General features: G+C 37.1%; 1 protein-coding gene across 8 annotated transcripts in view; it reads left to right on the top strand.

Annotated features, from left to right (window-relative positions):
* Positions 1-14,545, top strand: part of DIAPH2 (diaphanous related formin 2) — a 906,188-nt gene that overhangs the window by 747,816 nt on the left and 143,827 nt on the right. For all 8 annotated transcript variants that reach the window (XM_065557222.1, XM_065557219.1, XM_065557225.1 and 5 more), the window contains one exon: positions 1,777-1,872. In XM_065557222.1, coding sequence (XP_065413294.1) covers positions 1,777-1,872 — 96 coding nt within the window. The remainder of the gene's footprint in view (positions 1-1,776; positions 1,873-14,545) is intronic.

The following is a 14,545-nucleotide window of genomic DNA, read 5'->3' as shown; positions in this document are numbered from 1 at the left end:
TTTGATAAGCATTTGAGGCTAAATTTTTGCTGTAATAGTTCATTCTCATTTCTCTTAAATCTTTATCTTTTGAACATAAATTCAGTGCAGGAAAAACAACTAACAGAATCGTGTAAGTAAAAACAACCACTTCCCCTCCACACACACACTTCTGACCTAAGTGGCACAAGGAGTAGTTCCAATGACATCAAGGGTTAAAGATTCACAAGGATAAAACAAAAAGAAGAACAGGAGGACTTGTGGCACCTTAGAGACTAACAAATTTATTAGAGCATAAGCTTTCGTGGACTAAGGATAAAACAAGATCAGAATCAGCCTGCTATTTTAGAGGCTTCTGTTGGTTGCTTTTCTGGCTATGCTGCCTTCCATGTCCCGCCACATAACGTACACGTTTTCCACACCTGCTGAATGCTAAATGTTTTCTATCGCATTGATTTACAATTTCAGTTTACCATTTAACTTGCGCTAATGTTTGTCGTCTACAAATATGAACAAAGGACTGTTATGGGATTGGCATATTCTTACTTCGGGTCTGAATGTGGCCCAATTAATCTATATGTAGTAGTGAACCAAATTGAAGAACCATATGCAGCGGAAGAGTGCTATAAAAGTAATGAGGGGGTGGGGGAGACAGAGATAATGTATCTTCTGAATATGTCTTTCAGCATCCTATTGTTTCTGCATGATTCACAGACTAAAAATATTTACAAAGACACAAATCTTTCATGTAAACTAATTGTCTTCCTACTGTCCAGTGAGGTACTTAATATTCAGTTGACAACAAAAAGTCCCAGAGATGCTAATAAAAATTCAACATTGCATTACTCTACCTGTTCACTCAGTCTAGTCAGCTTTTGAGATTTAGATCTTAACATATACACACGAACAGAACAAGAGACATGGTTCATTGATGCAGTTACAACTTATGGCAATCCTTGACCTGTATTTCTTGCATTATTACATGCCACCCTGAGCCCTTAATAGCAGAACAAATTGAAACATGAAGAAAGTTAAACACTCAAATGAATAATAGAAAAAAGAATTTAATCATTTTAACCAACCTCCCATAATGCTCCAGGGAGCCAGGCAATTTAAGGCCTAATGGCTTGCCTCCCTGAATACGAAAAAATGGGAGCAAGAAAGAAATGGCATTCTGCGTACTGAGTTCAGATATATGTCTAGCAGTGAAGGCATTTTTTTATTCCTTCTCAAAGCTACCTACTTGAAAGACCAAGGAGAACCCATGTGAAATTAGTAGGCATTCAGTATAAATAGAATGAATAAATAAATAAATGGAAAGAAATGTGTTTATTTTATAGATCTCTGAGATAGAAGCAGACTGTTTTAAATGTTTGCAATATTAACACAATTGGTATTTAACCTCAAGTCACTGTGTTTTATCAAACCTCGCCACGTGCATTTATTCCATTAAATAGGGTCACTAGATTCTTGCTCAGGAATAGCTTATAAGGTTCTTAACCATCAAGTAGCTGTCACCGATCAGCAGTTGTTTATTTGCATACTGAACATGTCATCAATAATACACAGGACAAGGTCTTTAAATTGAAAGAACAGTGGGATTGTCATCAGTATTGCTTAATAGAGCATCATAAGCAAACTAGTCAGGAGTATGTATGAAGCGTTCATTATGTTATACTATATATGAATTTAATTTAGAGGTTTTATGTAAATCTGACGTCAGTTTTGCTTTCTTTTTTTCCTGCAGTCTCACTTTAATTGCACTGAGATTAATTTTACTTTTTCCCCTATTCACAGAGGGTGATGAGACAGGAGTGATGGATAATCTGCTGGAGGCCCTGCAGTCAGGGGCAGCCTTCAGGGATCGCAGGAAACGAACACCAAGAATGCAGGGTGAGTAAGACGTTTTCTAGTAGATTTGTGGTTATGGATGGGGGTGGGGAGGAATCTACTGTTCAAAGTAAGTGGGGGGGAAAGAGTCTTGCCAAGGCTTTTAAGAGCTTTCATTGAAAGTTGGTCTTTCAGTTCTGGTGTGAAATCTCAGCAGGTTATAGCTGTGTGATCACAATTTTAAACTTGGTAAATATATCTTCAGATAATTGTAGACTCTGCAGAAAACTAGAACAAGGGTTCAAACTGTATTTAATTTGTCATTGTTTTTTTTAAAGAGCATATGTGTATTTTATATCATTTAAACCCATCAGTATAATTAAATTATTTTTTGTAATTGGCCCTAAGAAAGTCACACTAACTTCTTACACTAGTGGAGTGATGCATATGGTTACTAGCTTTTCTCAAGGGCCATGCTCAGGTTCATGCTTGTTGGGCTCGAAGCTGTAACATTTATGGGGAGTAAAACTCAATTTACTATTAAAGCAGCTTCATTCTGTTGATTTACTAACATTCTGTTGGGATGTTCTTGAATGATTGTCCTCCGTACAGGTATTGGTTTTGAAGTGACTCAAGGAAGAGTGGAGCAAATACACATACTCACACACATAACTTTTCAAACACATAAAATATATAAATTGTTACTTTGAATCTACCTCTTATTAAGGTTTATGACAACATACATTGTATTTTGTAATTTTCCAGTTTTAACATCTTATAGCAAAAATAGTATTTTAATAAATCAAATTGTTTAAAATGACTTCTTTACACAGGGCAAAATCGAACCCTTATGGGTCAGATCCATGCAGAGGCTTTGGAAGAGTGGTATTGGTGGCAAAGTGGGTAGCACATCTTACCACTCCATAAAAGAGCAAAGTGAGCCCCCACTCCCCCTATTAGGTCTGTTCCTGCAGTTAGATCCATGTAGATAGACTTCTTGGGACTTAATTTTACATCCACATGTAATATATAATTCTTGGACTATGTGAGTGCAAGAATGCATTTTATCTCAAAGGAAGAGGTAGCCAGGAATATTACCATTGTTTTCTTCACATCCTATCCCTGACTATCACATAGGGCTATAGACTTCAAAGTACCACTACTGTTCTCTGCCCTATTCTGTTGTGAACTATCAGTGCAAAACCATTCATTGTCATTTTAGTCTCAGCATAGTCTCCATGCAGCTGTGTTAATAAGGCATAATGTGCCACCTTCTCCTATCTGGTAGAAGTAAAAGTAATGGAATATAATTGTGATTTATTATTGTTTATAATTTGTCATAAACCTGATCTTTAAAAAAAAAAAAAAAAAGAGTGAAATACTTGGTGCACACACTATTCCCAAACTGTGCTACATTTTCAAAATCATCCTTCCATCTGAGCAATATTTCTGTTCTCCCAATTAAAAGAAATAATATGAGCATGCCTGAGTAATTAATTCAATGTTATTTTTAAAATGGAAACAGGACAAAGTATGTTTTCTGTTGTCTTTGATCTGAAAGCTTATAAATACAATGTGGTGCATGTCTGCAGTAAACTTGGTCAGAGTAGGCAATCTTAATGTTATCTGTCAGATTTTTTTCTTTTTTGCTAACATTGGCTTTGCTTTCAGCTGTGATAGAGTTATAAGACGAGATGTAGAAATCTTCAATGATTCTGCCATCAGTGGTGAAAATTAACATATTAAATCCTCCCCCTCAGTAAAGTCTGTTGAACAAGCAGGGGATCATTCATTTTACCTTTTATTGAACCTTTTGTTTTACAGTCCGGCTGCATAAATGAACACAGAATTTTCATAACTGCATACTGTATTTTCTAATGGCACAGTGATGGGACAGGGCTTTAGTTAAGGGTCCATTATAAACTCCTCTGTTCGATAGCTCAGAACTTCCTCCAAAATGTTCACCTGTGACTGAAATTTATGATGCCTCATTATTCTTTTTCTTTCTTAGAAAGTCTATGTGTCAGATATGAAGCAGACATGTAATAATGTTATGAGTGCTGCTATGTATAGTTTTCTGAACATGGTATGTGACCTGGTCAGTGAGCTCAAGTTATTATATATTGGGGGTAGTAGAATGTTTATTGTATTCTCATAATGGCTGAATTCAACTGGCTGTGTATATGAAGGTGACACACTGGCTTCTCAGATAAGAACACTGAAAAGTACGCTTATAGAATCATAGAAATGACTAGCTTCAGTAATGCTATCTTCACTCTAATAAGTTGCAAGACTTATTTTGGCAAAGCTTGGCATTTGGAAATGAAAAGAATGCTAAAGTGTTAGAGCCCTTCTGGAGGGAAAAGGGTGCGTGTGTCACTTGCCAAAAACTGTCTAGGGAGATAGGCTAACACAAAGAGAGATACTCTGTGGAGAGTGTCTAATAATTTGGGCTATCCCAGAGCCATGAAATGGTAAGCCTGAAGGAAAAGCTAGATATGCATACAGTCTATTATTGTTTTGAAGTTATGTTTTTTCTGAAACGCATTTGTTCCAAATAAATAATACTTTGCTTTAAGGAGGCTGTTTGATTACTGCTATCATTGCCCCAGAGAGAACAGAATTTCAGGGCCTGGATATGTGAGACCTGCTGAGGTAAATCATGGTTGATACAGAGGGAAGGGACTGCAACTCAGGGCCTAGTCTGAGAGTGCGAGAATTGCATGATTCCATCCTGAGAGACAGGTGACAGCTTGAGATCTAAAGAGGGGTACGTGTGGAAGGAACAGGAGGGGGATTAGAGATTGTTAGCCCAGTAACTGTGGAAGTTCCTACAAAATTTCTTCAGCCACTGTTTTTCAAACAGTCCCGCTCCTGCTATTCACAACCTATCCTGCACTCCTTGTTTGAGGAAGTAGGCAAGGGTTTTACCCTTCATCCTGGAGACACATATGTGACTATGACTGTAATTTGTGACACGATGGCAGCACAAACTTATCTTAAAAAGCTGGGGAGCCCTATTTGAGTGGAGGAGAGAAGTGAAAGCTAGGGAGATATAAAGACTCCCAATTATGGAGAGGTGTGAGAGAAGGCGATAGCACTGGTGCAGAGAGATGAGAGCAGAATTTACCCAGCTCACTTCCCCTAACATAGACTCTTCTCTGTAGTTGCACTTCACTCCACCAGTAAACATAATCTTAGGCCTGGTCTACACTGGTGGGGGTGGGGTCGATCTAAGTTATGCACCTTCAGGTATGTGAATATCGTAGCTGAAGTCGACGTACTTAGATTGACTTACCGTGGTGTCTTCACCACGGTGAGTCGACAGCTGCTGCTCCCCCGTCGACTCCGCCTGCGCCTCTCGCAGTGGTGGATTACAGGAGTCAGTGGGAGAGCTCTCGGGGATCAATGTATCGTGTCTAGACTAGACGCGATAAATCAACACTCCCCCTCCCCCCCCCGCTGGATTGATTGCTGCCCGCCGATCCGGCAGGTAGTGTAGACATACCGTTAGAGGTGCTGCTAGCCAATTGGGGGCCCTAAGAAGGAATATTTTACACATACACACCACATAATAAAAAGCGAGTAGGGGGCCCTTGAGCTGCCCAGGGCCCTAAGCAATTGCTTAGTCTGCTTATGCCTAGCGCCAGCTCCAATCTTATCTTTATTCTATCTGCTGTTTATCATTATGTAGCTGTAGTGCCACTGTGGATGGAATATTGTAGGTCCCCCATTCAGAAAGGATGTAAAAAAAATGGGGAAAATACAAAAAAGGGAACCAAATCTGGAAGAAATGTAAGAAGAGACAAAGGGAGCTAAATGTATATAGTTTAAAAAGGAGAAGACATGAAGATAGATACATGGGGACATCTTCAAGGGAATTACTCATAGACTCAAAAGTTGATAGGACATTGAGCAATGACTGGAAAGGATGAAAGTGTGGATAGTAGGGAAAAATTCTCAACAGCAAGAGCAGTCAGTCAATGGAACAGGTATTCAAGAATAGATTAAGAATAAAATGTTAGTGGAAATGATGTTTCAAGCAGTCCAGCAAAATGCAAAGAATGAAACTGAATGAATCAAGTCTTCTTTTCTGGCATCTAATTTCCATTTTCCTGAATTCAATGGTTAGATCAGGAATTTTAAAACAATTTACCCATAAAATACTGTTCAACTCTGCATATGTTGGTAATCGTCAGAAATGGTTGCCATCTAATAACAGTTCAATAGCCTATGTAAAAGGACGAGCTGGTCTTATTTCAGTCCCTAATGAACATTATATCACAAAATCAACTCACTGTTTGGCACCCTTGTCACTCTGTGCAAAAAGGCCAAGAACTGAATTACCCTTTTTCCTTGGAGTAAGTCTTTCTATAACAGCTTTCAGGAACAAGCAGAGCAGTGTGAAGGTGCATGCACTGGTACTATCTATACTGTACTTGCTCTATTGATAAAGACAGTCCTTTCTTTATCAAAGTTATTAAGCTAGTGCCTTTCATGAACACTAAATTAACTTCTAGAAAAAGAGAGGGACAGAAAGGAATGGTTAAATTAACCTAAATCATCAGGTTCTCAAATTAAAACCCAATATGGTATATAAAAGAATAAATAGCAGATGGGAAAGATACAGCACAATTTATTTTCACACATAAAGTAATTACATTGGCCATTCAGTACTCACTTTGAGATATTTCTAAGGCACAATAACATGTTTAGTTTCCAGTGTAGCCCTCTTAAAGCTAATGCATTTGTTGCACTGTCCTCAAACTCACACCAGACCAATTCTATCAATTTCTTTGACCTCCAGATCACTTCTTTATAGCAGCCTTCATTTCCTTCTGATCTTCAAAGTATCCCATAGATCTTACATAAAAATAATTTCAATCTATGTTCAAGTATTGTTCAGATGCAGTACATCAGACTAGAGATTTTACCCACTTATGAATGAAGGTTTTTCATTATAAGTTCTGTGTTCTGCTTCTACGTGGATTACTTCCCAGACATTAATAGTTTCTCATGTCAGGACTACTGCCTATGGTCCTTGGCCTCTGACTCATTTTGCAGCTTCTCTAAGAACTGCCTTCCTATTTCTATATTAGCTCCTGGATCTTTTCAAAACTAATCTCAGAATTTATTTGCTTGATACTGATTTTTAATTTGCTTTCGTATTTCATTTATTAAGGGCAATGCGATTCTCATTTTGGGTGACTCTACCTAAGCACAATGATTCACTGATTGATTAATCAGATCTAGGTTTGCATTACAAGAAGATAGAAGTTTAGACGTGCAATATACAGTGGTGTTGATGACATTTTTTGTCAACAACTAGAGAACAAATTGAATACAGACCGTTTTATGCCCTATTTATATGCAAAATTGTTCTAAGCAAGAACTGATGTTGTTCTCTATAGAAATTTCAATCACTTCTGCTTGTCCCTTTTCCAACAGAGTATAATCAGCTCTGGTGCATATTTCGTCAGTGATGAACTCTGCAGGACAGCGAGATATAGGGTCAATTCCATTTGACTGTTGCAAAAGCATGAATTTAGTAGGCTGAGTTTTGATATAGGAAATAGTGTAAAGATTAGCCTAATGAAAGACTATTCTGCAAGAAATTTCTGCTTGTGATGCCTATTTTCATGACAGAAATTCAGACATACTATATGACAACAAGCCAGTATTCCCCTTTGACAAACCTACAGTTTAACAATAATGGCATAGATGTACCAGTCCTTGTATATATGCCAGAAATATGGTGAATAACCACATGTGTCTGACATTCTTAGAACATTTGATGGTGGTTCTGCCCAGAATCAATAGAGGGTTCAACAGAATTTTATAATCCATGTTAATCTTAGTCTCTTGTGAGTCAAAAAAATTTCAGCTTCATTAGAAAATAATTAGTTATGACATTTTACATTCATTTTTATACAGATATCATTTGCATGTATAAGGAATATAGTAGAACATAACTATCCTGGACTATAGCATTTCATCTTGTGGGAGTGACTCATAATTTGTGAGTAACGTAGGCTGCATGGGTACAGTCCAGATCCACAAATAATTATTTGTTCAAATCAACTCTGTCTTTAAAATTCTCTTGCTTTTAAATCCATTTATTGTTGAGCTATTGCCACCTTTAATTTCATGCTGTGTTAAACTGAGCCAGCCTTGAAAAATTAAAAAATGTGCTCTCGGAATTATTTTGGGTAAATTCTATGGTCTGTGGTATATGGGAGGTCAGACTAGATGATCACAATGGTCCTTTCTGGCCTTGGACTTTATGAATCTTTCAATAATAGGCTTTAAGACCTAAATTTTAGAAGATGATTAGTGATTTTGCATGACTCCGTTTTTTAGGGAGCCCATCCAATTTGAAATTCCTTTCAGGGGCATGGTTTCTCAGGACATGTTGAGCACTAAAGGCCCTCTAAAAACCAGGCCTTATGAAGATGTGTAAAATTGGCATCCAAAAATGAAGGCACCCTAAATTATTAGTCACTTTTTAACGTTTAGATCTAGTTGTCCATTTGTATTATGAGAAGGAAGGGGTTTCTCAAGTGTAGTCAACAAAAAGCTGAACTATATTAGGCTTGGAGGTGTCAATGATCAGATACTATTAAGGACCTTATGAGATTCACAAACTAGATTTTTTTTTTAATTGCTCCAGCACAGATTAGTTCCTTGAGAGTTACGTGGAACAGCTGTGCTTCTGTCTTTACAGTAACACTAGTCTGTATGTCAATATTAGTTAAAACTAAAGATGGGCATAACTGTTCTTATGAGGAGCTTTTGAGTAAGTACAGTGCCACCAAATAAGGAGAAACTATTTTACAAATGAAAAAATAATAAAATTATTGGAGGACTCTTTTGTTCCGTATCCATGGCTTGTACATTGTATCCTTTTTGTCCATCACTCCTCTGTGTTTTCATTTGTTTATAAGCTTGTTGGGGCAAGGAATAATGTCATCGTCTTTGTTTTCCAGCACCAAGCACAACTTGACCCTTGTCATTCTTTGGGCAGTAACTCAACCAACTGCAACAAACAATTTAATAATAAGTACTTTTACTGGACGAATATAAAAACAAACATGTTGCAGCACAACATCTTTGCATTGTATCATCATGTTGTATCACAGTACCATCAAACCACAAATATATTTAAACAAATAAGAAGTAAGATAGAGATGTCAAAACGTGGACTACCCCTTAAAGTAGTTCAGATCATAGATGACAAACTCTAGCCACCACTTAATATTTGAGTACCTAATTGAAACAGCGATTTAAAAGTAAACGCCCTCTCATTTGCCTTGGAAGCCACTCCCTCTCTGTCACATAACTATCCAATATATTCACACAGCTGGAAGACGCTTGTAGATGCAACTTTGAGACTTACAGCCAATATCTAGATGGGGGCTAGATGGGAAAATTTTACAAACTTTTAAAACTCACTATAAACTTCTAAAGAGAATGTTATTTAGTTTCCTTTTTAGTATTCTGGATGGATTTTGATGTTGGGAGCTTGGAGTTTTAATGAGTGAGGATCTTCTTTAGACTGGAGCTAAGTGAGTGCCTCTGGGGTTTTAGTGGGAGGAAACAAAAAAAATACTTTTTTGGTTTTAATTTCCTGTGGGAGAAGTAGGGTAGGTCTCGGGATTTCTTAGCTTGCTGGGCTGTTTGGTTGTGTTTGGCTAGCATGTAGCATATAGCTAGCTGTCTGTACTCTCTCTGTGCAGTAAGCAGGAATTTTTCATTTCATACATTATTCACAACTTGCTGCAGTGCTTCCAGAAAGTCAGCATCTATCCTTAACACAAAGAAAAGAAGAAAGAGGGAAATATATTTTTGCTGTTGTTTTGAAAGTTAGGGCAAGGACTTCATCTTCAAGTGGTCTTGGTAGCAGTCATCCATCCTTAATCAAAAGGAAATAAGAGAGAGAAACATTAATGTTATATTTCTTTCTGTTTTCTGGCAACATTGGACATGGGTTTCATTTCACTGCTGCATCTTGAGCTATTCTGACTGCAAATAACATAATTCTTAACAAAAACCAAGTGAAAGAGAGAGGTTGTAGGTTGTAGTATTTCCCTTAAGTACATGATAACAAGCAAATTCAACAACATGATAAAAATAGCCCAGCAATATGGTCATTTCACACATTTTCTTTTTCATGCATGTGTTCTCTATCTCAATGAAGTCTCATATCATAAGCCTGTTGCTAAAACCAATGCATAATGAAAATGAAAACAACGTGAGAAAGAGAGATAATACTGTAGCTGCAATCGCTAGTCTGCACATAAAAAGTGGATCTTCTTTTTGGTGTATTTGCTTCTTATGGTTTTCTCAAGAAGATCTGAGATAGAGGTGCAAACCTTAACACGATGGTACTGACATTCTGATCAGCTTGATTGGTAAAAATATCATTTATCAAAAGAACAACTTCTGAAGAGGCAAATTATCAGTGGTGGCTGCTAACATGTAAAAAAACAATTTTACTACTAAACACCACCAATGGTAATGTTTTCCTTCTTTTTGGTCTTTGAAAGAACTGTGAAAGGACCAAGATGGGTTTGCTAACAAGAACAAAGAACTTTCATAACAGGAATGGGGAAGTATGCCTAACTGATAACAGCAGCTGTCCTGGTGGCAGAGTTGAGTACTAAAGTGTACTGTAAATTCCAAAAGAACTTAAGTTAAGACACAAAGACCAATGTGGACCCACCCCATCTCAGGTTACTCCTAAAGGCATTATGCTCCATAGGGATACAATGACTCTCGCAGTTCTTTGTTGGAGCTCACTGGAGTTAGCTATTTGCATGGTGTCAAGTATCAGGGGGTAGCCGTGTTAGTCTGTATCTAAGGTGCCACCAGACTCCTTGTTGTTTTTGGAGTTAGCTGGGGTTGAAGAAGAGGATATATCCCTTTCTCTTTCCCATTCACAGGTATGCTAGTCCTTGTGCTTGTGGGAGTGTAGGAACAAGATAAAGAAGGCTCTTTGTTCTGCCTTTCCACCTTGCAGAACCACATCTTGGCTGGCTAGTATCTAACCTTAAATCTGAGACGTACAATCTGGAGTTGGAGATACTGATGATGAAAGTTTTAAGTGTTCATAAAAGAGGAAAGAGTGCATGCTTGAGTTTTAAAAGTAAGCTTTACAATGATAAAGGAAAGTGAAAGTGTTTTTTTCTGGTTTATAGAAAAGGGCTCTTACTGTTTGTGCTATGTTAATATCTGGTAATTCAGAAAGGGGTATTGCATCTGTATTTGGCCAGCAGATGGAATTATCATCATAAACATATGATACGTACCACAGATTCAGCATCAAAGAAGAGAAAGTGGAAAGAGAAAGAAGTTAGCCTTCTTGATCATGTCAAGGAAGGGGTTTACACATGCAAATAATGGTGGTGCAATTGAGGAAGCCCTTGAAAATGTAACCCAATAATGTATGTTTTAAAATTAATTTATAGTTTTTGATATGAAAATTTTACAATACAAGTATAAATGTGTTGGCTTTCGAGGATTGGGAAATGTGGTTATATCTGGGGGGGCTTGGGATAGAATACAAGACCCAATGTACTTGTTTGTGAAGCACAGAATAAACTGCTTTAGTAAGGGAAGTGGGGCCAGGGCCGGCTCCAGAGTTTTGACCGCCCCAAGCAGCCAAAAAAAAAAAAGCCGCGATCGCAATCTGTGGCGGCAATTCGGAGGGAGGTCCTTTGCTCCCAGCGGGAGTGAGGGACCGTCTGCCGAATTGCCGCCGAATACCTGGACGTGCCGCCTCTCTCTGGAGCGACCGCCCCAAGCACCTGCTTGCCAGGCTGGTGCCTGGAGCCGGCCCTGAGTGGGGCATTTTAAGAGTGGACTACAATGACTTTACATTTGGAGTATGTAATGTCCTTCATGATAGAGAAGTAGTAGTTATGACTGTCATGGGTAAAAAGAAGATTCTTCATTGATGCTACAAATCACAAACAAGACTCCACTAACTAATCACACCTTATGCCATCTAGCATCTTCGCCCAGGGACTTCCCAAGGCCTCCTGGCTACCCTAGAGTATAGATTTGGGTAGGAAATGGCAGTGTTGATGAAAGATGTATCTTTTTTTTCTTTTTCCCAAACAATTTTGTAATGCTAGGACCCAGACTCCCTAGATATGGTTGCTAAGAAGGATGAATGGATTTTGATGTGGATGATTTGCTTATGGTAGATGGAAAATACGTTAGGGGGTCTCTGTCGCTTTTGTGGCCCCAGACTCCATTTTAATTGTAATCCATTTCTAAGTCAGATGAGTTAGGGGCTTATTACAAGTGTTCAGCATTGCAAGATTCAACAGATTGGAAATCTTTCCCTTGCAAGATGCAAAGGCCTCTAGTGCCTATGAAGATTTTATTTTATTTTTTCTTGGACCCAAAGGTATAAGAACTGTGAAGTACAGATGTAACATATTGTATATTTTCCACTAGACAGAAATGTGGTTTTTTTTCTTGCCTGATGGTATTTTTAATCTGTGGGCGGGGGTGGTATTTTGACATAGGGCAAGTATGGCAAAACCAGAACTGTTGACTGGGTTTTGTGGTGGTGTAAAATCTTGTTGCACCGTGCCAGTTAGCATTGTAACTTTTCTAGAAGAATATACCAAACAGGGCAGTAATAGTTCAAAAGTGACAGAAAAAGAAATAGCACCTTTCATTGAGGCTTTTGTCCATTCAGATAACCATAGTGAAAAACTCCAAGGTGTTTTTTTGTTTGTTTGTTTTTGTTTTGTTTGGTTGGGTTTTGTTGGCTTTGGGACAAAAGATTTTTTTTTTAACAAAGCTGTTGCCAGGAGTTTTGACAACAGCCAAATCTCATGTTGGAGTTATGCCTGAATGAAGACTTCAGGATTTAGCCCAGTATGGGAATCATTTTCTTAATGATCCTTTTAACCATTAGTGTAATTTTATTCTATTGTGAAAGAAATTCACTGTAGAAACATTTATTTTAAAAGTTGAAAAATAGCACTATTTATTTCCTCTATGATAGCAACCCTGAGTGGAGATATATTTGATATAGAAATATTTATCTCTTTCTCTCTGTGCATTTATATACACCTAGATAAATGTGTCTGGGTGAAATCCACAGGCAAATAAATTATGGGTTTGGAAAAGTACATCTAGTTTTGTGTATGTTGTTTTTCCTTGTCTCCTGTTTTGTAAACCTTGCAAATGAACAGTAGATTTTAATATAGTACATTATAATTTAACATTGTTTCAATAAAATCTCTTCCTCATCAGACTGTGAAAATAAAAAACACTACATTTCATTGCATTCCTACATATTCATTGATACATTGATTTTTCAAATGCACGATAATTAATGACACACACACTACATGCTCTATCTTCTTAAGCTTGATTTATTATTGTACATGACTGCAGGATTTAACTGTAGATTGTGTACCTTCACTAGGTTTCTTGTCTTAAGAGGCTATACTCTAAACATTAAAAATTGCATATTTTCTATGTAGTATTGTTTCCTTTTAGAAAAATATTCTTGCTCTTTTACAACTTTACCAATGTCCTGACATGCTAAAACTGAAAAAGGGAATAGCCTTGGGATATGAGATTACTAGAGAAATCTGATTTTGATATATTTTCCCTCTAATATTTGTTTAAGCAAATTTCTTTGCAGATCTAACTGTTCTATCTGGTTTTTTTCTTACCACTAAGCAGCTAAATCTTTTCTATGGAATTAAACTTAAAGTTTCCAGAAACGTTAATAGCTGGTGCCCTTTTCTGATCGTCCTAGTTCAGAAATATTGCAGCTGCAATGGCATTACGTGCCATCACTTTTCCACTTTCTCACTGCAGGGGAGTTACAGCTTTAAGGTACATGTATGCTCTTTGTGCTTTAGATCTGCATGTGGAATATATTAATAGAATATGCACTGCAGTTTGTGCTGAAATGCAAGTTTTGGATCATTTTTGAATACCATACATCAATATCATGTCAGCTTGCAGCACATCAATGAGATGCACACTAGGCATAATTTAAGAATTGTCTTGTGAACTTGATTTATTTGAGGAAACTTGTTATATTGTCATTACCATTTCCATTTTAGCAGTGTGCATGAGAGAGAAAATTAAAACAAACCTGCCTTATTCAACTTTGACATCTAATTTGAATCTTTTATGCAAGCTATCTGGAAAGCTGCCACCACTTGTTAAACTTCAATAGGATAAAATGAAACTGAGACAGTAGAATATTACTGCTTTTTAATGGCATTAGATAATTTTCAAATTACATAAAGACACTTTTTAATTAAAAGAAAAATTCAATGCACGCTTTTAAAAAATTACTCAGATCTATGTATTATGTCTGAATTCATCAGAATTCTGCAACCCAGAAAAGAACAGCAATTATATTTTACTGGAATTTGAAACTTTTGATGATGAACATCCTGAAGGTTAGAATTAACACATGACTTTCACATTTATCCTCCTATTATACCAAATAAAATCGTGTAAGACAGGTTTCTTGATGGTTGCTCTTATTTGTTAAAACACATTAAAATAAAACTTCAGACAGCTAGAAGCCAATCCATTTAGAAGAATGCATTGCAAATGGTACTTTTATGAGTAAATTGATTTCTGATATACCTGTTTGTTATCTGAGCTAGTAAGAATGTTTATCATTATTTATATAGCTCTCAAAGTGTGCTAGATGCTTTTTTGACAAACCAGAAATTAAACCTAT

This window comes from Chrysemys picta, chromosome 9 (assembly GCF_011386835.1).
Source record: "Chrysemys picta bellii isolate R12L10 chromosome 9, ASM1138683v2, whole genome shotgun sequence".
Taxonomy (NCBI): domain Eukaryota; kingdom Metazoa; phylum Chordata; order Testudines; family Emydidae; genus Chrysemys; species Chrysemys picta.
The sequence above is the reverse complement of the archived record's forward strand: the minus strand, read 5'-3'. Positions and strand labels throughout refer to the sequence as shown.